This window comes from Colius striatus, chromosome 3 (assembly GCF_028858725.1).
Source record: "Colius striatus isolate bColStr4 chromosome 3, bColStr4.1.hap1, whole genome shotgun sequence".
NCBI lineage: Eukaryota > Metazoa > Chordata > Aves > Coliiformes > Coliidae > Colius > Colius striatus.
In genome coordinates, this window is record NC_084761.1 from 25,298,499 (window position 1) to 25,324,404 (window position 25,906).

Here is a 25,906-nt window from a genome sequence, read left to right on the forward strand (position 1 = left end):
TAGCCATTAAGCCACATTTCGGATCTATACTAAGTCTCAACTTAAACTAGACAATGTAAAAATGCTACAAATACTGCTGTGGAGTCCAAGTCATTCTTACTTGGAAGTAGAAAAGCCCTACTAGTAATAATGCACTGCTAATATTAACAGTTAGTCTATCATTAGATGAGCAGTCTCAGATTTCATTTGGCCTGCATGGTTCTTGGTGCTTGAACAGAACGTTTTAACAAAAACCCAACTAAATATTTTAACAAGATTGCATGTACAAAAGATTTACATTAAAACCACATAAAACTAGATTCATAATTATGCTCATAAAAACTTGCATTAATATTGAGTGATCACATCTAGAATTTTGAACCATGTTTAAAACTGTACATCATTTTCCTGTAATATACATTTTTTTAAAAGATCAGTCTCTTGATTATTACAATAAGTTTAGTGTCTCTGGTGGGTCAATAAGCGATACTCCATGGTACCTAGAGAGGGAAAAAAAAGACGTGGGATGTCATCTTGCTCAGCTCAAGTGCTCTTTGCCATAAAGAGTAGCATACATACTGCAGCAAAGCACATTTCTCATAAGCCGGGAAACATCTAGGGGCCTGTCAGCTGCCGTGCAGACACAGATTTTTAGAAGCATTAGGTACCATCTCCTGCCTACCAAATGTAGGAATGGCAAGAAAATTTCTACAGTTTCTACCGAACAGTTCAGGCAGTGATAGCAGGCCTAGCCATGAACACAAAAGTACTGCTCAACAAAACACTGTGCGTTGATATCAACATATCACTTGGGCAATAGGTTTGGTTAGTTGTGTCTTGAGTCTTCAGACAGACTCACCTCCCACCCCTCACCCTGTTAAGCTAGGACATGCTAGGACAACTCGGGTGTAACATACCAGCTTATCATCCAGCTCTATAGATACTCACTTTGTACTCTTGTACTTTTCCCTTATGGACTGTTGCGTGTGCTGGCTAGCTTTGAGGTAGGTCTTGTGTAGGTCCATGAGGCAAGGCTTGATGTCTTCAAGGGTGTAGCCTGTTACTTTGCACAGGGATTCGGGCTGAGGTAAAAAGGAAAGGAAGAGGAACATTTGAACGTTTCTGTTGGATTATACTGATGATTATACTGGTGGAGTTTTTAGCTTCCTGGTGAAACTCTCGTTCTAGTAGGTTGTCAAAGTGTTTTTTCTCCAAGAACAAAGCAGTTTAATAACAAACTGCTCAGATTTCAGCAGTTCATGTAGATTTACAGCAATGCTGAAAACTACCACACTGCCTCCAGGCTTCCTTAGCTCCCACTGCCTCATCACAAAGAAACTTAAGAGCTTTGAGGAAGATCACCAGAATGGAGTGCATCAGCAGATGCCTCTTTCTTAAAAAGAAAAAAAGTGTAACCCCTCCCCCCCTATTTTTCAAACACCATAGGGAGCAATCCCTAATGCACAGCCTTGGAGTGCAGAGGGGCTGAGACTCCTGCAGCCCAGGCCAAAAAACATTCAACATGCATTGAGGCAGGTGAAGACTCAACTGTGGCTACATACCCAGGTCTGACCAGTGACCGTATAGCCCGCTAGATGAAATGCTGCGGCAGCAATAACTGATGGCAAGTATTTCAAGTAAGGATCAGCATCTATTAGACTCAGCTCACCGAGGTACTGCAAGGAAAACAAGAGAAAGGGAATTATCTGCTTCCAATAGGCAGTAAAAGAGCCCTAATTTCAGCTTCACATCCTGCCATCATTTGGTGGAATGGCTTTTATTAGTTTCCACTTCTTCCTTTAGCATCTACTGTTAGCTACTGTCACACAGTGTTTCTCAGAATTTTTCAGCACCATGTTTTATATTTAGAGGTACATCAGATATAGGAGGAAGAGCGTAGCCAGGTCTGACATTGGCACAATGAGACAAAGACTCCTGTTTAAGAGCTCTGGTACCTGCCATACAATTGGGATTTAATGTAACTAGAGTGGAAATGCTATCTGTGCTCTGCTTGAGAAATTAGCCTCTGGATTTAGAGCTCACTGCCTGTTGAGGGGAAAACCAAAACAAAAGTCCTTTTTAGCCAAAGTGCGTGGGTAGGTATGGCAGTTTTAGAGAAGAAAGAGGAAAATATCTAGCAGTGAAACAGCCCCCAAAGCTTGCTGTTCTGAGCAAGCCAAGTGCCAGCCTGTGATAGGGATGGACTATCTCAAACCATAAGTGGCAAGCAGAGCGCTCATTTCCAGTGGTGTGGCATCACTTTGGGAGTAGCACATATACTGTATGCACTCACCAGAAATCTCCCAAAGCTATTATGCCTTTAAAAACAGGAGGAGGCAGGAGAACTGAAGACTCCTTTAGCATGTACTTTCTTTTCTACTGGGACAATGAAACTGAGCTTGTACGGTGCATCACAGTAACAGAACTCTCAGGTTACACATGCTAAGCCAGTAAATCTTACTTACCATTGATAGGCTCTCCACTTTAGCGTTTGTCTGTTCGTGTAGGAAATATTGAGTGAGGAACTGGTTGATTGTTGGAGCTGCCAAGTCAAATGACAAAACCTTCAAAATTAAGTGCTCCATCCTCAGAACCTGCTTCTTGGTATAGGTGTCATCTGTGATGTAGACAAACTCTGCTACTTCAGGAGGGTAGATTTCTTCAAACTTACTGCCAGGAGAAACAGTGATGAGCAAATAATTGAGTGGTAGAAAACCAGATAACCAGCAACAATGGAAGTCAGCACACTAATTTACATTCTGACTTGTGAAGTAGCTGACACTGTTGCAGGAAAAATCTGCTGCACTTGGTTCAGTAGCTCTCAAATCAGCAGAATTTGAAGTTACAGAACTACAATGGCCTGATATTTTAGCACTAAGCAATTTCAGACTCAGTTACTGGAATTCCATAAAAACCCACTAAACTAATAACTGGTGCAAGCCAAACTTTCTCTTCACGTGCCTTGTGCATGTTCCCTCAAATACTATTTAGAAGCCTCCTGCTGCTGCAGACAGAACTAATAAATCCTCACATTAGGGCCATCTACAACGGTAGCCCAGAACTTTGCTGGCAGAATTTCCTACAGGTGAATAACTCCTGATTTTTCTTCTAGGGTGAAGCCCTCCTGAGTCAGTCTGGCTATAGTCATATGTACAAGATCAGCAGGTGGAATTTTAGATTAAACAAATTCACTTACGAAGCAAGCAGCATAGCTGCAGTACCCACAAGCTGAAGTTTTCCTCTCAGAACAGACATTGAAGAAAGAAATCTATCAATGTAATTCACAGCTAAGTGCAGGGTTTCATTCTGTAACTTGTATTCTTCCCCAACTTCCACCAGCCAGTCCACGAGTATAGCTCGCATGTTGTTTGTGATATCAGGTTGCTTCTTCATATAACCCATTTTAGGCTTGCATTTCACCTGTAGGTTTAGATGACAGATGAGACTGAGTTTGATTTAAGTGCCAGTAGGGAAGCAAATGTTTAAGCTCCATTTACTTCAGTTTAAACAGATCAGAAACAAACAACAGTAAGTCTAAGATCAGTAAGTTGTATTTCCATAATCCTCCTTTCCAACTTCCGTTCAGTGCATGGCACAATCAACTTCATCACAAGAAACCAGTATTGTCTTCACAGCAGTGCTCACAGTATCGTATTTCCCCATTTCTAGCAAGCTTTAATTTAGTGGCTGTAGCCATAACTAATGTTTAGATGCATATACCAACCTCAAGTTTCTCCCCCTTCAGCTGTATGCAAATACAAAGAGAGAAAGCAGCTCACCTCCATTTCCCTAAGGTACGTATGGATATCGCCGATATAGTCTGGCACGTTATTAACATTTGGTGTTTTCTCTTCTGTTTCTGAGGTTATTGAAATATCCATAATACTTGGAGAATCTAAGCAGAAGGTAATAGCCATGTTAAAACAGGCACCACCAGACCACTCCCTTGCAACATGGGGAACTACCCTGCCCCATAGGATGTGGAAGGCATCTGCACAGGACTGCTGGCTCTCCTGTCCCCTAGGCAAGCAGAGGGCAGACTTACTCAACTAGACTGGGAGTTGAGCAGGCTCCAGGGAAGCCAAAATATTACTGCACTTTCTCTTCTTCCTCATAAGAATACTCTTTTGCAGTTATGTAGTGCAGTTACGTAACTACATATGTTACTTTGTTACATAGGTATGAATTTTGTAAGCTTACCTATTGTGGCTTCAAACAGGGCTGGAGGACCAGAGGTTTTTAGAGTGCAGATGGGGACCATGATGAAATCAGCCCTCAGATACTCATGCATGCATTACTGAAGATGGATCTGACAATTCCCCATTTCTTATGTACTGGGAAGAGCTCAAAACAGTTGCACTAGCACAAGCTTATTAAGTCCAAGGATATGCCCAAGTCTCTTTCTGAATCTATAGTAGTGACAAAGGGCTGCTCTTGTCTGCAATATGGTTTCTCTCCTGAGGAACCAATAATTTAGGTTTAAAGCATGGAAACCATCTACATACAGCAGGGGATAAGCTCCTACTATGAGAAATATACTGCAGTGCTGGAACATGTCCAAACAAGGGCAACAAAGCTGGTAAAGGGTCTAGAGTACAACAGCTAAGAGAACTGAGGCTGTTTAGTCTGGAGAAGGTTGAGGAGAGACCTTACCAGCTCCTTCAGGAGCTTGTACCAGGGCGGGTGTTGGTCCCTTCTCCAAAGTAATGAACGATAGGCCAAAAGAAAATGGCCTCGGGGTGCACCATGGGAGGTTTAGATTGGACACAGAGGGAAAACTTCCTCACTGAAAAGGTTGTTAAAACACTGGAACAGGCTGCCCAAGGATGTGGGAGAATCACTGTTCCTAGAGACATTTAAAAAAAGACGTATAGATGAACTGCTTAGGGATGTGTTTTAGTGGTGAGCTTGGCAGTGTTAGGTTAATGATTGGCCTTGATCATCTTAAAAGTCTTTTCCAATCTACACATTTCTATGATTCAATAAGTATAGAGGTTCAATCAATGAGTAGCACAGAAGCATTGAAAAGCTGTTGTATCAAAGCGGCAGGCTCAAAGGAACCAACAATAGACTCATCATTCAGTTTTAACAACTGAATAAGTAACTGCTGAGTGGAACCAAATCAGTTTATAGCCCAAATACCTTCAGGATCTACAATTTTTCCCTATATGGCTCTAGAAATTGTCCCCCAGGTAACTCCTCAGTATAACCCCTCTCACCTCCCTGCTTCCTAGGGGAAGGGCCCGGCAGCCCCAGGCGCTGTGCGGGGCTATTACGGAGGATGCAGGTGGGACAGGGCCCACAAAATCCCACCATGAACACGGGGCAACCCCGCTCTTCCGCTGGGCACGCGGCTCGGCGAGCGGGGGCACCGGGCGAGCCTCAGGATACTCAGGGGCTACGGAGGGACTGAGAGGGTGTCACGTACCGAAGCTCAGCTCCATAGCATTGCCCAAAGGCGCCAAGGGCCGCCGCTCTCCCAGGGCGCAGACGGCCGCACGCAGCCCCAGCGCGGCCTCCTCTTTCTGGATCGCCGTGCTGCCCCGCCGCCGCTGCTCCCCGTCCGGCTCGTCCACATGGATGGTGAAGGCCTGCTGCCCGCCGACCGGCCGTCCCGCGGCCGCGCCATGGCCCTCAGCGCCGCACCGCGCCGCCTGAGGGGAGGGAGAGCGACTCGTCAGCGCCGCCGAGAGCCTGGCCCCGCCGCTGTCACCCGCTGCTGACAGCTCCCACCACCCCAAGATGGCGCCTGATCCCCCCCCGCCGCCACCCCCCGCTCACCTGCAGCGAGACCCCAGCCCGCTGCTGCGCGCCCCGCAGCAGCCCCAGCGCCACGCGGGTGCCGCCGCCGCCGGCACCCAGCGCCGCCTTGCTGCCCGGGGGGACGTTCTCCTGGTTCTCCTGCTCCGCCAACATGGTCGCGGCCGCGGGTGGCGCCGCCGGAGAACGGAGACGGCCGGGAGGAACGGGGAGAGGCTCAGCCGGACGGGCGATGGCCGCCACTCGCACCGGCGGCCGCCCAGTCTCCCGCCGCGGCGCGGCTCTCGCCGTTCAAGTAGCCCGCGACTATTGAATCGGCCAATGAGAGGGCGCGGGGCCGCGGCGCGTCACGCGGCCTACGGGCGGCGGCAGGGACCAAAGCGGATGCGGCGGGGCGGAGCCCGGGCCGGGGGCGGCTCCTGGCGAGCGGGAGGCCGCGCGGGGCGGCGCTCCCCTGAGGGGCGGCGGCGGGAGCCTGCGGCGGGGGCTGAGACGGAGCGGTCTGCCCCGGGAGCGCGGCCTGGCCCCGGCCCTGGTCCCTTAGCCACAGCGTGCCAACCGCATGGCTTCGGCTGCTGCAGCCCAGGGCCCCTCAGCGGCGCTGGCCCTGCGGACGGAGGGCAGGCGGGAAAGGCTTTGGCCTTTCCCCGCAGGAAAATGTGGTTTTCCTGCTAAGGGAGTACGCTTTTCGTATTTTACAGCACGTGTGAGGAAACCCACAAGGTGGGTCATCTGTTCTCTTGAAACACTTGAGAGAAGTAAGATGGTGTTCAGAAATGATGCAGAGACCAGGTACAAGCAGAGGAAGTTTATTGCCATCCCCTCGTGACAAGCTTGAACATGTAGCTTTAACAGTTGCTGTTTTCAGGCCAAAATTCAAGAAGAGATCTCCTCTTCCTAGCCCCCAGGCCTGGTGAGGTTGCAATACTGATTTCTTGGAGCAGCAGCATGATTTAACACACATTTCTTCTCAATCTGGCCAAGTCTCTGAGAAGCAGTGTCTTCATACATTGTCACAATTGGAGAACAGATCACTGCAGGGAGTCTTGACAGCATGAAAAACATTTTTTGCAAAAAGGTTGTTTGGTATTTCCATCTGGTTCTACATTTTCTTCAGCTGTGCAGTATATTATGCACATCAAAACTCTGTAGCCATTAACATACACAATAGTCTGTGAACTAAACTTAACTGCTGTATTAAATGTGGTAATAAATGTGGGTAAAACCTAACAGCTGACAGTATAACAGCAGAGTAAAAGTGTTCTTAAAAATATTGAACTGCCTTAGTTTAAAAGAACAATTGTTCTGCTTTTTCCTTGTCAGGCTGCAGCTTCAAAGAAAGCAATTAGTCCATCTTGATCACATCCATCCAGAATTTCCAGAAGAAGAGGAACTTTAGTTTTCACATTGGTGCCTTTAAATTTAAATTTATCTATGAAGAGATCTGTGATCATACCTGCAAGAGTAGAATCCCAGGAGACATTATTTGCCTTAAAAGTAGAGATACCTCAGAATGAAATTAAGTGGTTATAACGTACCAACTATTCTAGTTGATTCTGCATTTAGAGACAACTCTTTAAATAATTACTTAAGTTTCAACAAACCCAAAACACTGTTTGAACAGGCCAGATTCCACCTTCACTCCAAAGTGCAGACTTCTTACACACTTTGAATTACCCACATCTGAAACACTGAAGAGAGTAACTATCACAGGATGGGTAAGAAGGGCTCTGCTAACAGTGCGTGTATTTAGGCTTATTCAAGCTGGAATCTGGCAGAAATTCTCTGAGCTAAAAGCTGTGCAGGAAACACCAGAGATGACAAGATTTCCCACACTAAATTAGACCATCTTCTACCAGTCTCCCTCCACACACAGTTTTTCTGACATTTTGCAAAACTTAATCAAAACCTTTTCACCCATTTAACTTGTACACCGTCTTACGTGCCCTCCCAAATTTGAATAAGATCCTTAATCACGTCCATGAAGACAAGGAGCACCCAAACACAAAAAGCTGTCCATTAAAAAGTAGATAAATCACTTGCAAATAATCCTGGCATTTTTTCATTCTCGGTGATACCGGTTCTCATCAGTTCTCTGGTGAACAATTCTTGAGAACCTTTGGAGTTAGTCAAAGTTTGTAGTAGCACACAAGCAGTTTTCAGTATGTGCTAAGTTTTACTTCCTCACCTTTAACTTTGGATTTTTATGGTCAAAACCACAATGTAATAAATATGCAGCCTTAGCCGTGTGACCGGACGGTCATATATACTCGCATATTTACTGCTGCTCTGAAGTTACCCAAGTGTACCCACTTACCAAATTATTTCAACTCTGCTAATACTGACTTCATAACTCTCAGTCATTTCTAGCCTGCTTTCTGGTCATTAAGTTGCATTTAAATAAAAAGCTGAATTGAACAACAAACCATAAAGTCTCTCAAGATGTGCAGGCTGTCTCTTGTATTCCTCAAGCAGCTGATCTGCCTCTTCCAAAATGCTGCGGTATTTTGGTAGCAGGAAATCCACATTTCCTTCATGAACTTGTAATTCCTCAAAGACATTTTAAATCATAAGAATTAACAGCAGTTAAGTATCATAAGAGCATAAAACTAAGACGAAATTGGGTCTGGCAGGAGGAAGTACTTCAAAGACGAGACAATTGCATTCTAAACCATCAAGAGGTACTTTCTCCAAGTGCCTCATTTTCTAGTCTTCTAATGAAACGACAGATATTTCTTGTCACTTCATAGACTAGATTCTCAAAATCCTGTGTATTACAGCTTCCAACTCCCAGTACTTTCAGAGCAGGATCATGCCACAGCCTGGTCCCTGCAGAATCAATCCTAACAAAGGCTCAAAGCCTTCATGTCTTCATTCTTAGAATAATTAAATTCCTAGGAAGTGTAGCACATGCTAGACTCTGAAGGTAAAAGTAAAGTCTGAAAGTATAACTCAGTTTGTGACAGCAAAAAGTTTTATAGATGCTTCTAAAATGCCCCAGTCTACCATCAGACCAATCAAAGATGGTGAATAGCATAGATCATGTAATCCCTGCCCAGAAAGACTGTTCTTTTCTAGATGGGAGCTAATTACGTTATGCATTGTGAGTCTGCTGGGGTAATAGCTTTCATCAATTATACTACTTTACTGCCAAAAAAATAAATGACCAAAAATTGTCAAAAAAGATCTGTCAAAGATGATTTGCTGCCTAAAATCAACAAGATTGCAACACCATTATTTTTGCACAAATAAAGCACATTAAGAATAAACTCTATTATTCTCCACTTCTTCCTTGGTTTGCCAAATCAATCCCAAGTAAAACAGTTCTTGTGATAATAAAGAGACACACTACTCTCATCGGCTGACAGTTTTTCTACTAGCTCGAGAGTTTTGAACAACTAGTATTTGATTCCCACAAAGGACAAGAGAGAATTGCGTGTGCATTTTCATCTCCCCTCTCCCTCCAAAAAAATACCAAAAGCGATGATGGCAAGTTTTTGATGGTAAAATCCTGCTTGTTGGAAAAAGCCCAAGAACTGAGATAAGCTGCCTAACAAGTACTTCCCAAAGACTCTCTGTTGAGAAGGGTATTAAGCAAAAGAGTAGTAGGCAGATAATTCAGAAATTTTGACAGGGATGAAGTTCCAAAGCTAGAAAGTCACATCTGGCCTGGATGGTCATCACCTGATCTAAAAAGCTTTGAAAAGTTAGAGGAAAGAGACAAGGAACTGGAAAAAAATGGCAGGCAAAAAGAGAATGTTAGATCATAAAGCTGGCTGCCTTCTACAGTCCAACTTAAGCTCTGTCAGCCCAGGCAATAATCCTATGTGTTATTCACTAGTTAGACAGTACAAATGGGAATTTTCCTTTCAGGAGCCTGTCTCCTACATCAATAAGATACATGTCCCAGGAACAGAAACAGAAGAGATACCAGTATGACACATATCTGACTTGAGCCCTATGGCTTGGTATATGACAACATAATCCACCATAAAAATCTTTCCACAGGAGTTCAGATACTTACTCTCAAAGCATCTATTAAGTGAACCTTCTTGGCCAAGAGCTGCTGATACTCTAATTTAGGGTGGATGAGCTTTAATGTGTGCCTCACAGATTCTTCATTTATGTCTAGTAGAGGAGTCAAAAAAGCCCAAACAGCAAATGAATAAAGCATATTTCCTTTATAAGAATATAAAGTGAAGTTGAGGACAATGAAACTGAGAAGAAAGTTTTACCATATGATATGTTGAGATTAATCTTCCTTTTAGTAGCCTCTTTGGAAAGCACGTCTTTTAGGATGGAGATTGTAGAAATGTTGTCAGACTTAAAACATCCCTCACCTTTTCTATAAAGGAAGAAAAGCCTTAAATGAACAGACTTAAACATACATTAGATTGGTCCCTACATTAAAACAGAAGGCCTGTAAATTAACACTGAAGTCTAAGAAAGTATCCTCTATAAAAGTCACAGTGGTTCTCCATAGGTCAGGAGGCTGTGTACACACCTGTGCCATTCCCTTCTTCCCATGGCAATCTTAAGTTTGTTCCAGTAAATAAGACGAAGCAGCATACACAAATCTCAGCAATCCACAAAGAAGCTGTCTTTATTGTATGGCACTAAGGTTATACAAGTAAGCTTCCTAACCGTGTGCATTCCTCCTAAACTCTATCATCACAGTGCCTTGAAGCAGAAGAGAAAAAGCCATTCTCCTCTTTCCCTCCCAAAACCACAACTTTCTACACTTTAGGAGCAGACAACACATATGATAGGCTGAGAGCAGGCTGGAATCTGTAATTGCAACAATTTTTTTGTTCCATTTTCAGGTGGATGTATATAATTTGCTGAAGGAAGATATAATCAATTAGTGAACAGAGTATTAAGACTTCAATGCAAAAATAATATTTCCCTAACATAAGTTTGCAGAAAAAGGTTTTCAACTTGATGCTTATCACATTTTTCTTTACGTGAGTATTAAATGCCTTTGAAGTTATTTCTGCTCCTCAATTTAAAAAAAAAAAAGTTGGGAAACAATAGGCATTAGACAATTATTTCACTATATTGGTTAGTTACGTTCCTTAAATGCTAAAAGCAAGCCATCGTCTTCCAAAATATTTCAAACCTTTTCTCCTCTGGTGATTTTGTTTTTTGGACTAACTTAAAAGTAACAGCTATTAAAGTTACAAATTGAATTATTACCCAATAGTGCTCACCCCAGAAATGTTTGACAACCTTTTTTAAGAACATTTCTGTTCTCTTTCTTGGGTGTTTTGATGGGCTTGAGGGTGGAGGGGTGAACAGCAGTATGTACTTGCAGATTAGTCAAGAATGAAAAAGAGAAAAGCCCCAGCATAGTCATTCTGTGCTTTAGTATTTTACCTGTAAGTACTTTCAAGCTGTGTACTCAGGAAGGTGTTCTGAAAATAAAAGGTGATACTGTCTCCAGCAGGAGTCTTTTCAGGCACTTCAGGCAAGCAAAACACAACCCAAGAGTGAATTTCAGCGAAACTGAACTGGCCTTTCAGTGTCAGTGTATTCATGGGTCTATGACATGAAATTAAATTAAGGAAAAAAAAAGGAAAAAAAAGAGTTAATAGTCATGGAGCACTGTCAGCCCACTGGTTATCCATATGACAAAAGTTCAATTCCTTTTAATTAACACCTTGTAAAAAGTCAAGTATCTTGCCAAGCAGTTAAGTATTGCAGATTACAGCTACTTTTCAGTATTTCAAGACAAAAAAGCTACAGTCAAGTTTTATCTTCTCCTAGGCATGTCAGAACTGGACAAGAAATATTTGTAAATTGTTGCCATATCCCCTTTCAAGTTGATAAACCTGAAACTTATGACAAAAGTAAACAATTGACAACACAGCAGATATGACTAAGAACCCCAACAGTCTCCCATGCTGGAAACCACAGACATGGCATTTCTGTCAAGGAGGAATAATGGAGCTCATCTACAGGTTAAGGAAAAGCATTTTGTACTGTTCCTTCAATCTTTCAGTTTTGTTTTGAAGCAAGAGACACCTTGGTGGCAATGCAAGACGTTAATTGAGGGTGGGGAAAAAAAAATCAAAAAGAAATTGCATAAAATAGTATATTCCTAACAGAGAGGTAAGGGGCAAAAGAAGACTTAGCTTAGTTATACAGCCAAATTAGCTATGGGAAAGAACTACATTAAGAGGGTGGAGTGGAGAATGAGTCTGAAACTGAAAAGATTGTGGTTACTAACACAGGAGTTTCCTTTTCACCACACCCTCACTCTACTAAGACATGGGACTGCACTATAACCCAGGTCAGTAAAATGAAAAAATAACCTGAAAACAAGGACAAAGAATGTCAAGGAGAGCAGCAACCCATTAAATTCACATTTTCTGTCAGAAAATCCATAAAATGGAACTACAAGCTCAAAATTGTAGGTTAGAAATTACATAGTTAAGTTCACAGAATTAACGTTGTTTCAGCTGGATTGTGTCAGTTTTTCAAGAGAAAAAGACATTTCTTTTTCTTTGCAAATACCTGTCGTGGTCAATAGTACGAGTTCTCTGATGAAGTGAAAGGGGCTTAATTTGATATTGATGAACTTGGCAGGTTTTTGGTTGAATTCTTGGAGTTATATATGCTTGAAGTGTCCCATATTGCCCTTCAATCGATCGAACCTGGAGAAATAAAAGCAAAACCCACAAAAAAAAAAAAACCAACAAAAAAACCCCAAACCCCAGAAAAAAAAAGGAAAGATTAATTTACCACAGTTTGGAAAACTGGTGCATTTTCAAATCCTGTTAATGAAAGACTGCAGCAGTTCAAGAACTGTACTTACTATCAAGTACCCGCTATAAATAGAGCGGATCAAGAATGTTTTAAAACTGGATGAAGTAGTGTCCAATGAAGTGCTGCTCTATTAGCAGCACTTGAGCAGCACTATGAAATCTTGAGAAAATAAAATCCCCTTACTTATTTTCTGATCAGTTACAATAAAATGTCTGTAACTTGCTTCTAATTCTTCAGTGACTCCCACTACCTTTCTTTTTTAATTAAGGAAAAAATACATTCTGTAGCAGTTGGAAGCAAAGAAGAGATCAAAGAATTTAAAAGAGTAAACTGAATTTCAAAGTAGGTGTCCATCTCTTTTCCATACACCGTCTCCAGAATCAGCTGTTTTTACAATCTGTGATTTCCCAACTGTTTTCATACTGGAGACACTCAAAAAGGACCTCAGGCTCTCCTCTGAAGTAACACATTTTAGAAGCCTTTAAAAAACCTACAGACAAATGTAAAAGCCCCAGATTAGAAGGCTGTCAGGAAAGAACTGGCAGCAGAAATTGGACTGATCATTTGCTCAAGCTAAGTGGTCAGTTCACATAGAGGTCTCTTTACTCCTAAGCAGAAATCTATATAACCCTTAATTTATTATGGAAATTATGTTGGAGCATTTTACCTTAAGTTCAAGTCTTGTAGTATTTGCTTGGCATCGGTAAGTCGCAAGAAGAAAGTTGCTGTTTGGCTGTAAACAGCAAAAAAAAACCCCAGAAAAAAATAAGACAAAACAGGTCTGTGGATTCACAAAAGTTCTACTGCTTTAACTCTAGATATATACAGTAAAGGTTTTGCTATTTATGTACAGCTAGTTTACAAAAGTTAACTCTAAAAAATTAATCTTTGGTTCCTTCGAATATTCCAATTAATTTTAGTAATGGTTAAGGAGAAATCAACTGAAGACTAAGATACTCTTTAATAGCATGATAAAAATTACATAGATATCTACTTTTCAGCTGAAAAATGCAGGTCAGCCTGTCCCACTCATCTGCCATATTAGTCCAACATCCAAAACCTAAAGTAACACCAGTAAGAAAACGAATTAAAAAACACCTAAATTAATCATAATGAATGACAAGAAACTTAAAATAAAAAGTTGATTGCTGAAAGCTGCAGGGCAGATGAATGATACCCAAATTTAGTTCTTAAAACTAAAACACTCTGAGGATCGTTAAGAGGGAAAAAGACTTCACTGAAGATTTTTCCAAACTCTAAGGCAGCTCCTGGATTTCCTCCCTGGCCCTAGGCATTGTTAGCAATTCTGTAAATATTTACATTTCTAATTATTATATTCAAAACATTTAAGAGACACAGTTAGAAAGAAATATGTTTTTCACTTGAATTACTTTGAAGTAACTAGATATGATACTGGCAAATCCAGAGGAGAGAGCAATACTGAACGTGTCTTTCATATTTCTGATCAGCAGAGCAGCTGCTCCTGGATCCTCTGGCACATATTTAACTACCTGATGTCAGGACCTGTCACTCCTAATTCTGCAGTATCTCTCATGATACTGAGCTCCCCAAAGTTACCAAATGAGTAGCGTAACTCAATATATTTAAAATTACAAATGTATAAATCCAAATTCTATTTTTAATATACTGTATGATGAGCTTTCGTCGTGCATTCTCTACAAATATCATCTCTTTTGCTTTACATACCTCAGAATCACAGCTGCTAAAGCTAACAACGGCAGAATTTTTATCCACATCCAGCAAGTCTATTGGGACATCACTCTGCAGAGCATGTGAGGAAGGGAAAATAAAAGAGCTTAAGTTCCTGAGAATCTTCTAATGCATTTATCCTCTGTCATTAATTATTTTAGTAAGGGAGAGGTAATGATCGCTTCATCCAAGAGGTAAAAGCCTAACCATACACATCCTACTTCTTGATCCCAGAGTAACACCACACTCTTACAGAGTCCACAAGTCGTGTGCTGACTTTCGTGTTCAGTATAAGATCAGTAACTATGTTTCAGATATGAAAACCTAGTCACATGTTTCAGACATGAAAGCATACTTCATCGATATGCATGACATATATTAATGATTTAAATGTTTCCTCATTTTAATAAGGGACTACAATACTCATTCATGAAACCAAGAATCATGTTACATACTTATTAATGGCCCTTTTCCTTACAATAATGTTTCTGACACAGACTACTTCTTATGTAGATGTATTTTCACTGGAATTAAAATTAAATCTAACACTGTTTTAAAAACGAGATTAAAGGGTATTAGAATAATGATTTACTTGAGTTGGTACTGCTTTATAACTTCACAGAAGTGCCAGGAAACATTGATAAATGTGCAGGGTGCTTCCTAAACCTTTCTAAAGCACTTCTGTTGTCTTCCCACAGCAGAGGAATACCAGATACTGCTTTATATTTCTTTTTTTAAAAAGTCAAAAGTTGTAACTACTATATTAAGTTCAGGCCTAGATTAAACCGTTTCATTATTCCTCTTGTAACTAGGGAAAAAGTAGATATAGCTGGCCTTTAGGTGCAGCTTAGTATTGCTCTAATAACATCCTCAATAAACATGAGATTTTTATTAAGAAGTGAATAATAAAATCCTACTGTAGTTCTCTCCCATTTGTTACAGCAAATTCACCTCACAAATTCCTCCTTGTCAAATTCGTTTCTCCACACATATCCCAAAAGTGGCACTTCAGTACCACTACTCTTTCTTACTACCAAAGCTAACATTCATTGCAGCTGGTGCAGTAGGAGGAATAACTAACTAAGGTTGCTCTGCTTGGCAGGACTATTTATCACCAATTCCACAGAGATTAGATACTTTTCCACACTTTAGGTGCACAGGTGGCCCAGACAATTCTAAAATTAATTTCCTGCTACTGCGATGGTGAGTGAGCATCTGTACCTCATTTAAGATTTAGTGAGGTAACTGCTGTTTAAATAAGAAGGGACACTCGAAAGTAACCACAAAAGTTATGTAGATACCTGCTACGACAGCAGGCAGTTTGGTCTATATTGGCAGCATAACGTTGCTCTGTTCAATAAAGGTTTAAGCAGTATTTGTTCCCTAACAGTTATATCAACACTGAAGGACTAAACAGTTCCCTCTTACAATTGAGACATTTAAAAATCCGTATACTTAAGATACAATAACTCAGCTTTCTGAACTAGAAAGCCTCTGAGTGTTTAATTTGCACATGAAGAAAGCCAACAACAACAACAAAATCACGCTCACCTGTAGCAGGACATTATCTATAGCTGTCTGCACCTCCAAGATGAGGCTGTAGCTAGCATCATCCTTATTTAATGTAAACTTATCATTCACATTAAATGCAGGTACTGATGAAACAGCAGTGCTGGATTGCAAAGACTGCTGGTATTTTTCACGTTCTTGAAGGACTTTCATCTGCAAGTGTTCCAATTCATTCCTAGAAAAGGGAAACCACATATGGTGTCTTAACAAAGCAACTATAAAAGTTACCTGAGAAATAAGGTAGATTTATCTTGCAAGGCAATCATGTTTATTTTCTGGTCACAATTTTCTAAGCAGAAGGGACTGGTGACTCCCCATCCATATACATAACAAAGACAGAATATAAACTATATCATGTCAAAATGTAGATCCTACTGTCCCTTGCCAAAAAGAGATTTCTATGACTCATAGGAAAGGAAAGCTTTCCCTCTGCAAGACTACAACACATTTGAATTATATACTAACTACTTTCGTGCCATCATTTAGAAGCTACAAACAGCAGCGAAGAAGGGAATCTTATCTTGCTGATACTGAGGATGGCAGCATTAAGACTTCATTACATGAAGGCGCGAGAGAGAGACTGTGAAATGAGGCTGCTATTCATTTCTACATTGAAGAGGCTTGATTCTACTTCTAGATACATTAACGATACAGAAAATCCAGTGAGACAGGAAGGAAAGATGACATTTCAGCTTTCAACATTTCAGTTCTTCCACTTAAATGTCCTTCTAGTGCAATTACCTTAAGGATGAAATCTTGCTCTGCATTTCTTGACTTAATTTTAGTTCTTCACCTGATCCACCTTCTCTATGGACAGGTTCTGTAGTCAGTCCTGTCAGCCAGCCTAAACCAATATACGAAGTTTATATTCCTTATAAGCTGTAATGAAAAGTCTACACTCAGCTTCTGTATTTCTAGAGTGATGATTGTTCCAGATACTGGGTAAAGTGAAGCAAGACTTCAATTTAATTCTTTCTTTGGAAAATTAATCTAGACACTAAGCATGATTTTTTTGGGTGAGTTTCATTTTTAACTTACAGATTGGAAAGCATTACTTATTCTTTTTCATTAAGTACTTCAAGACATAAATTCCTCTGCAGCAGTTTTTAATCCAGCACTTAATTTTTTCCCACCTATTTCTCTAAAAACCTTGAATAACGGGTAGCACTACAAGAAAAGCAGCTGTGTAATGTGTTTACAGCAAACTGTATGTTGCACAGTGTGCTTTGAGATTGAACGCTATCTAAGTGAAAAAAAAAGATCATATTTTTGTTTACTTAATTACATTTCCTTATAAAAGCAAATACTAATTGATTATATCCTGACACCTCAGGTTTGATATGCAGACTTGAATGGGTGTTTACAGCTCTAGTTACCTCATCTAATGCATGCAAACAGTAAGACAGCACTATCATAAACTGTACTATAAAAGCTGATACGTCCATCATCTTTCCTATTCCTTTGCCGTCTACTTCCAGTACCAAGAAGGCCCAATAATGGAGCACTGGCTTAAAAAAAAAATATACTCAATTCCTACCCTGCTAGGCTTCAAGTTTAACTTGCACTGCTCTAAGCACTACATCTCCTGATCTGCCAAAATCTGAACTCAGCCTACTGCACATGCTGCCAAGGTTTATCTTTGAACACTGGCTTTTGCTTTTTTGTTTCTTCTGTGATTCATGGATCTTTATAACATTTCCATTAAAAGAAGCCACAAGGGATTTTGGCCACAGCATTGTTGCAGTCTATCATACCAGATCAATTAATGTGACATGAGCTAGAGGTCTTTTAATCATCCAAAGGCTATTTAAATGAGGTATTGAACACCATTACTGCTCAGTAACTGAGAACTGTGTCTTGCAAAACCACATGATTTTGAATCCAAGTTCTGCTGTTCTTTTTTTTTTAGCACAAGATAATCAAAGATAGAGAATTGGTCATATTTTAGCTCCCAGCAGTAAACTCATGCAGCATGTTTATCATGTTTTTTGTGACAGTCTGGCCAATAGACTGAATCCTACAAAGGGGCTGCTGAGATGCCTCACATAGGGAAGCTTTATTTTTCTACTAAAAGCAAAATCAACCGTATTTAAAGCCTTATGAAGGTGAAAAGGAAGGACTTACATTAAAGACAGAAAAAACAAACCCAAAAAAGAGATACACATGTATATCAGTTCTTTATATAAAATCATAAATTCCTTCAGACGTAATATATTCATTTTTTCATCACAGTAGGACAGCAGTCTACACCAGAATAACCAGCCACTGTGTTACTGAGCAGAACATATTATGAATTATAAAAGTAGTTTAAGTGTAGGACAAATTCTTTTGAAGTATTAATATGAATCAGAAGAGATCTCTTCAACAAAACATTATCGTGGTTCCAAATAGGACAAAAATGTGAAGAGGTGTCAGCTGCACTAACAACGTAGGCTGCTTCATTTTTATCACATCACCATACAGTCTGCTTCATTTTTATCACATCACCATACATGACATTTATTGAATAAACAATAGGAAGTTACCTGAGTATGTGGATGCTAAAACTTCATCATATCCATCTTTTCCTACACAGCCGCCCTGGACTGATGCAATGCTCTCTGATAAAGCCTTCAAATAAATACATTCAAGCAGAGGGAAATATTAATGCACTCATTTTGGGAAGGTTTCTGTGGGGGTTTTAAGGGTTGCACTCCTCCTTCCACCTGCATCACAAAATAGCTACATAGATACACAATATCTGGACCTACAAAACACTATGCCAGATGATGACTAACACAGCTAAATGGAGGTGTTTTAACAAATGCATTCCAATTCTACTCCACATAAACAAATTAAAAAGCAGTTTAAAGCAAAACACTGATAGACAGTATTTTTTCTAAGAGGAATTAGCAATCTGACCAGAGGCTGAAATAATCACTTTGGAGCAAATCTACTATTTTAAACAATTAATTAAAAATGTAATTACTGTCAGTAAAGTTCTGACAGCTTATCTTTACTATTTTACTTGTAAAACAGGCTATACACAACGTGAGGTCAGTTTTTTCACTGACAGAGATGCATTTCATCCAGGAGAAACTTCAGTAGTCAGCAGAGACAGAGCTTTAATACATCCTCTACACCATTTTCAATTTTTGCTCAAATCAGGACTATTTCACTTTCTCCTTCTTAAATATTAGGACCTTGCTTTGAAGTTCATATTGTGAACATTACAGAGCTCAAATTAAAAATAAATCCCACATTTTAGTAGTAATGATTTTGTTCATACTTTAGATTTTGAAATAAGGTGGATTTTTTGTTTTCAACTCATTTTTGCCAGCAACAAAGAGTATGATGGATGTGAGCTTACGTGATCAAACCGAAGGACTGGATCATCTGCACTCTCAAAGCTATAGATTTCTAGCACTCCATCATCTCGCCCAACGAGTAATTCTTTAACTCCATCTCCCAGAATGTCAAAACTATCAACACATAAAATACCTAAAGAAAAAACAAACAAAAATGTTGATAATCTTCACTGGTTTACACCACAATAATACATAGGCCACCTCCTGTTACATAGAAAGCAATTCTCAGGTGGTTTTCAAGGTTTTATTAATGCTGTTCGTGAATTAGCCCACCAGAGGGCTGAAGTCTCTCACCTGTGCCTGAAGTTCAACACTGTACAGTGACTGTACAGCAACCAATTCCAAATCAAAACCACTAGTTTCCTTGGTGAAAAGCAATGAACAGATATTCCTCCTGACGTTCAAATAGCATACTTTTGAGATGTTTAACCCTCCCTCGCCAAGCATTTCCCCAGATGAGCTATTTGTCTGTCCACATTACTGTAACTTTGCCAGTTGAAGAAGCAAGCACTCTTCATTTCCTGTAATTGACTTCAGTCACTGGAAAAGGCACTTCTGGGAATCCTAGCGGAGGTGACAGAAGGAATGTTCTGACTTGTGCCAGACTTGGACTAGGTACTGTTACCTGACACCCTAGTGGGAAAACCCACTACCAGCATGTGTGGAACCAGTCGATGACAATTATTCACGTTTGGACAGGAAAGAGAGTTAGGGCCTGAAGCATTAAGAGAGTTTGTACAAGAATTAATATGAAAAATGAGGTGGAACTTAACTTTTATGACTCCATATTTCACATGAAAGATAAGGACACTAAGGACATTCTAGGAAGCATTTTAAGAAAATAATTTACCAGTAGCCTTAATGAGATAATTTTTAAATATATATCCTATTCCTAGTCTTATCCTTTAAAAGCAAGTATGGGCTAGTATCTGCTGCAGGAGCAGCATACCAAGGCTAAAACAAGGAGTGTTGTACTGTGCTCAGATCAATTAATCCTCATTGTGGAGATTTAATGAAAGCCTTATTCCGTCTGCAGACAAAAATCCTTGTAGGGGAAGGGAAGGGAAGGGAAGGGAAGGGAAGGGAAGGGAAGGGAAGGGAAGGGAAGGGAAGGGAAGGGAAGGGAAGGGAAGGGAAGGGAAGGGAAGGGAAGGGAAGGGAAGCTTTCGCTGAAGAGACTTTTAGGACCACTGAATATCTGGAAAATCTGGCAGGTATCCTGTGAACACTGTTTTACAAACACCCCTTCAAAAATACTGTAAAAACAAGAGTATACTAAAGTACTGGAGATAATATGATCAGAAAAACCAAGGCAAAACAAACTGATTAGAATTATATGTAAGAAAATCAGAATGAAAGAGAGCTTACTCATATTAAGATCACATACTGACATAAATACAGTATGACTCCAAAATATCTATGAATAAGATTTCCTAATTATTATACTTGTAATAAAACCTCAGATATGTTGTAAAACTAGAATGAGAGACTGACACACATACCTCCTCTCTTTTTTTCATTACCAATTTCCCACTTTGATATAGGCTTGGAACCAGTAATATGGGTAAGACCCAGTTTACCATCAGAAGTTCCATACACAACTTCTTCTCCAGAATCACCTAAACATATAAATTGAATTTAAAAATCAATAAAATCAAGTACACCAATTGAAAAAATTACTGTATGATGGTATTGTGTAGTTACACTCTACAACCCAAACAAAAAAGAAAATACTATCATTAGAGCTGTGTAATAGATAGGCTTTAGAAGAAGCACACAAATATAGGAAAACTGGAGCTATTCTGATAATTTCCTCATGATTATCACCCTTTTGTGTATGAATGCCTCCCCTGCACCAGAGTTTAAAATAAAAATGTTTTTTAAAAGCCATTTATAACCCAAAACTTTAAACTCAGAAATTGCCTTTCCAGAAGAGAAACAAAGATTCATCCAGAACACACATCCAATAGCAAATGTTGTGCTGAGGCTTGAACAATAACTAATTTTCCAAACCAGCTCTGAATGTTGTTGTCACACAATCTAACTGAAACTAAATTAAGCATCAGATTAACACCCTAAAGCCATTTCTGTGAGGTCAGAACAGATTAGCAAGAAAGGATGATCAAACTATTTTAAGCTTGATCCTTCTGCAGTCTTGGTTTATCTGAGTGCTACTCAATATTTTCATCCATCCACAGACAGAAGCAACCAGTGGTTCTGTCCATGTATAAGAGAAACCCAAACCCAGAACTTTGACAAGGCTCCCAAAAGTCTAGTCCATATTTACACAATGAGATCATCTTACATTTCACTGCTCCTCTGAAAGGCTTTCAGTTAAATGTGAATAGGATTTAAAACTATCTAAAACAGTCATCATATATGTGTGTGTATTTGTCTATATGTAAAAAATGACTTCCCATAGTTTTCTTCCATGTCTTTAACATCATCTTAAAAATCAAGGCAAGAAATCAGCAAATACAAGCAATAAAATCTTAAAAATATAGTAAAATAACATAATCTAGTTAAATGTCTATCCAAAATTTCGTTACCTCCATTTCCATTGTTTAGAGCAAGAACGGTAGGTGGTCCAGGAACTTCTACTTCATAGAGTAGATCAGATCCCTAAAGACAAAGAGAACTATCATGAATGCGTTTTGTAAAAAAAAAAAAAAGCCAAATTCAAACAGACTCACAGGAACCAAAACCAAAACCAACACAAAAACATCATCCACAAACAAATACTCCACAAGTATATGGACCAAATTATTATGGAAGATAGTATTATGTAAATATGAAATATGAAAATTATAGTATGGCTCTGCTTCGCTGATACAAACCTCCAATACTTATGGGAGAACCCTTTCTAAGGCAAAACAAGGCAAAATTTATATAAAACAAACATAAGACTCTTGAAATGTGTGGGCTATATTAAAAATAATCTGTGAATTTGTCTGGCAAATAAATTTGTTAAACCACTTAATATCACTCAGATTTTTCACAACAATAGTTTGTGAAAGCAAGAATTTCCAAACATACTTAAATGTTTAATTCCCTTCTGTGAGCACTCTTAGTTAGAAGGGATTAACTTGTTACCTACTTCCCCCTATGAAATCCAAAGCCTAAATACAGTGGTTTTATTAATCCTCATTTTGCAAGTTTATAATCAAGATCCTTTTTTAAAAAGTACCAAAAATAAGTATATTTTTATAAATATATAAAATATTTATAAAAACAAACGTAGACAGTAACTCTGCCAAGTAAGATACAAAATGCTCTCCTTATAACGTTTAAGCCATGCTGATGTATTGATTCCCTAAGAATTAGTACAATCCTACAGCATCAATACATAAAACATAAACATGCAAGTATTTTAACCTGCAGAACTCTGAGGATTCTATCCTGACATGCAAGTACCGGTGTAATGCAATTCACTTTATCTACAGGAAGGCAGAGAACATCGTTGATTTTATCTCCTGATAGGTAGTAGTGTTGGTCTTTGCAGTCACAGTAATGGTTATAGATATAGCTGGCACAAAGAAAGAGATCTGCTCCTGAAATATGCCTGAGAAAAAGAAAACACTTCTTGTAGCATTACAAAAAAACCCCTTTGTTATTAATGCTAAAGCCACGTGATTTCTATATCTCTCAAAAATCTCCTATTTTGTTTTCACGTAAAATCCTACAGAAACTCCATTAATGCATTTTGATGACATGAGTTCTTCTCAAGCCAGCTTATATATGGCAGCACCTTACCAGGTGATCCAAGAAGAAAAATGGAAAAAATGTGTTCCTGTACTACTACAGAAAGGGTATATGGCCATGAAACACTGTGGCAGTAACCCACATTGGCACCAATGCGAGTGCCTCCAGGCCCCTCCCAACCCCCCCCAAACGCTTCACGATTTTCTAAATTCCTTCCTACACATCAAGGCACAAGCTAAAGCTGGCCTGGCACTCAGTGTTACCCACAAGCGTAGCATGATCAAAAACTATTTTATAAAATCATAAACTAACAATCTGTTACGGCTCTGAAAAAATTGAAGATATCATACATACATAGCTTTGATATTTTCAGTGAGGTTAGTTTCAAATGAAAGAAACTGCTTCCCTCTTTTTGTGAAACCTCTGACTTCTGATCCTGTAGCCACAAAAATTTTCTCTTGTGGTGTATTAAGAGCTCCTCCCAACTCCAATCTCTCAATTTTTTGGCCTGGCAGTGTCTTGAACACTGGCTGTAAACAGAAAAGCAGTTTTCATCATCACAATACCATATTTACATTAATCTTTTAAGAAAAACGGTAACAAATTTGCTTTAGAATCTCTGGGAAAACTAAGGATACTATGGATTACATGCAAACAAAAAATGATGTCTTCAGAATTACAAAGCAATGAAGTGTTTTATAAGTCAATTAACATAAAAAGCTAGAAAATGTAATAAATTAAGACTCTATTATTTCAGTGTTATTTATTCATAGGAAAATTTCAGCACTGCTGGTAGCTGTTTTTTGTTTGTTTGTGAGTTTGAGGTTTTATTAAACAAAGAACAACACATATGCTCCCTGTCTCTCTATGTTATATTCTTATTGTAGAAGACTAAACAAATTTCTTTGTGTTGCTGTAGAGCTCTTATGAGTTGGCTATGAACTTCCTCAAAGGGATCAAAAGTTAAAGAAAACAATAAATTTTTATTAAGCTGGGTACAAGTCTAGGCTCATAAAAAGCAAACATTTTGTCAAAATCCCCTAGGGTGATCAACTCATTGAATCTCTGCAGGACAAGGAGTAACGGGATGAAGCTGGAACACAAAATGTTCCACTTAAACATAAGAAAAAACTATTTCACTGTGAGGGTGATGGAGCCCTGGCACAGGCTGCCCAGAGGGGTTGTGGAGTCTCCTTCCTTGGAGGTTTTCAAGACCCACCTGGACGCATTTCTGTGTGACCTGATCTAGGTGGATCTGGGGGTTGGACTAGATCTCTAAAGGTCCCTTTCAACCCCTACTATTCTATGATTCTATGGTTTTTGTCCAGTCACAGTAACTAAGTATGTGTGCAGGCTTAAGACCAACTGAACTGCAATGCAAAATGTATTAAACTTTTTTTTTGTGATGATACACACTAGTATCTGACCCTACAACTGTGGAGGATCGTGTGCTTGTTCAGGCATGAAGTCAGCACGCTCTCATCATAGCTAGATATCAGTTCACAGCTCTACCTAGACACCTTCACTAGGTGTCTTGTTTCTCATGTCAATAAAAATGGACTTTCTAATTTCAGTAGAAAGTGTATTTAAACAATAATTTGTAAAATGGAACATTTCCACTTACCACAGCTTCCCCTTTTTTAATGCCAAAACATGTAACAACTCCATCCTGATCTCCAACAACCACCTTTAAAAGTATAATACATCGTTATTTCTTGTTGTGTGCATAAATATTTTTAAAACAATGCTTCTCCTATATTAATCACATTTGCCTGTGAAAAAAAACCCCGAAAAGCCTAAGAACAATACACTTACAAGAAGAATAGCATTTAGAATGCTTTTTCAGCTTCTGGCCAATAAGCATCAGGTGGAACACTCCAGAAAGGCATATTTGGGAAAAGTTGTATTGTCATATCGAAAATGTATTACTAAAACAAAAAAATGCACTGTTATTTCTAGTGAGTTTTTCTAACTATGTTTCCTTAGCTTGAACCTTTATTAAAGAAAATATAGATGAAGTATGTATTTGAAAAAAAAGTATTATCAAGAAGGAAATAGAGAAATATGCAAGAATTTCCTTAAGTTTCTAAAATTCCTTACTGGTTCTGAAAATCTGCCAAATACAAATTCAGCCTTCTTTTTTCCCCCTCTTTATTTCAAACATTCCAAGAATTTGGTTACAAAGGGGTTTTTTTCCGACGTACTAGCTAAAGAAACTAAAAAGATAACTAGTAACATTATCACACTAGACTCCACAGCCAGCAAATGAGTTGGGAGGCAACGGAACGAGGTCTGCGCTGCCGACAGCCGCTACCTTCTGCGTCGCCTTCCTCCCCGACGCGGGCAGCAGCCTCATCGTCTTCTGGGCCGTCACTCCCACCTGCGGGAAGACACATTCTGTAACCGAGCCCGCTTGGGTGCCGGTGGCCCAGCGCTCTGCAGCGGGAGCTGGGCGGAAGGCGAGTGGGAGGCGTTTACACTGCGGGGCCCTCAGTGTGTTCAGGGGGCGACACCTCAGTCCCGCGGAGCCGGCTCTGAAGCCGCGCACCCGCCGGTCCCGGGGGCCGAAGCAGGCTTCCCCCGTCCCGGTCTCACCGGGAGGCGCTTTTTGACCCAGCCCCGCGGCCGACAGCACCGGTACCCTCCTTCGGGCTCCTCATCGGCCCCTCCACCCTCACGTAAGGCCACCAGCCGGCTTCCCCTCATGGCCCGCCGGCCGCCCGACCCCCTCCGCTCGCCCAGGCCGGGCCCACTGTCACGGGGTAAGGAGACGGCGCTGCCGCCCGCCGCCCCGGCCCACCTGCAGGTAGTCCACACGGGCCAGGCTGAGCTCCATGTCGCCGGTGGGGAGCGGATCCCGCCCGCCTCCGGCGCTCCCACAGCTCACGTTACCGCGGCAACCTCGCCAGCGAAACGACAGCGCCCCGAGGCGCCTTCCCATTGGCTAGACCTGACGGCGAGGGGGCGGGGCCTCAACAAAATACACGCTGTGATTGGACTGTGTGAGCCGGAGGGGGCGGGGCCCGGGCTGAGCCCGAGCAGCAGACAGGGCCCTGCTGGGAGACGGCAGC

The 25,906-nt window shown here is 40.4% G+C and overlaps 2 protein-coding genes across 2 annotated transcripts; both read right to left on the bottom strand.

Annotated features, from left to right (window-relative positions):
- Nucleotides 1-388: 388 nt before the first annotated feature.
- CCNA2 (cyclin A2) lies at nt 389-5,895 on the bottom strand. The gene is made up of 8 exons (XM_061993505.1): nt 5,761-5,895; nt 5,408-5,633; nt 3,759-3,874; nt 3,176-3,399; nt 2,445-2,649; nt 1,542-1,655; nt 928-1,061; nt 389-479 (listed from the first exon to the last, which is right to left on the bottom strand). Exons 1-8 carry the CDS (start codon nt 5,893-5,895, stop codon nt 428-430), a joined length of 1,206 nt encoding a protein of 401 aa, XP_061849489.1. The 3' UTR covers nt 389-427.
- Nucleotides 5,896-6,567: 672 nt separating this feature from the next.
- Nucleotides 6,568-25,732, bottom strand: BBS7 (Bardet-Biedl syndrome 7). Its single transcript, XM_061991807.1, has 19 exons — nt 25,636-25,732; nt 25,150-25,215; nt 24,460-24,522; nt 23,190-23,365; nt 22,509-22,695; nt 21,683-21,755; nt 20,636-20,752; nt 19,136-19,266; nt 18,312-18,396; nt 16,528-16,630; nt 15,769-15,961; nt 14,215-14,289; nt 13,175-13,240; nt 12,256-12,395; nt 11,116-11,280; nt 9,975-10,084; nt 9,764-9,867; nt 8,166-8,289; nt 6,568-7,195 (listed from the first exon to the last, which is right to left on the bottom strand). Exons 1-19 carry the CDS (start codon nt 25,669-25,671, stop codon nt 7,059-7,061), a joined length of 2,151 nt encoding a protein of 716 aa, XP_061847791.1. The 5' UTR covers nt 25,672-25,732; the 3' UTR covers nt 6,568-7,058.
- Nucleotides 25,733-25,906: the final 174 nt, after the last annotated feature.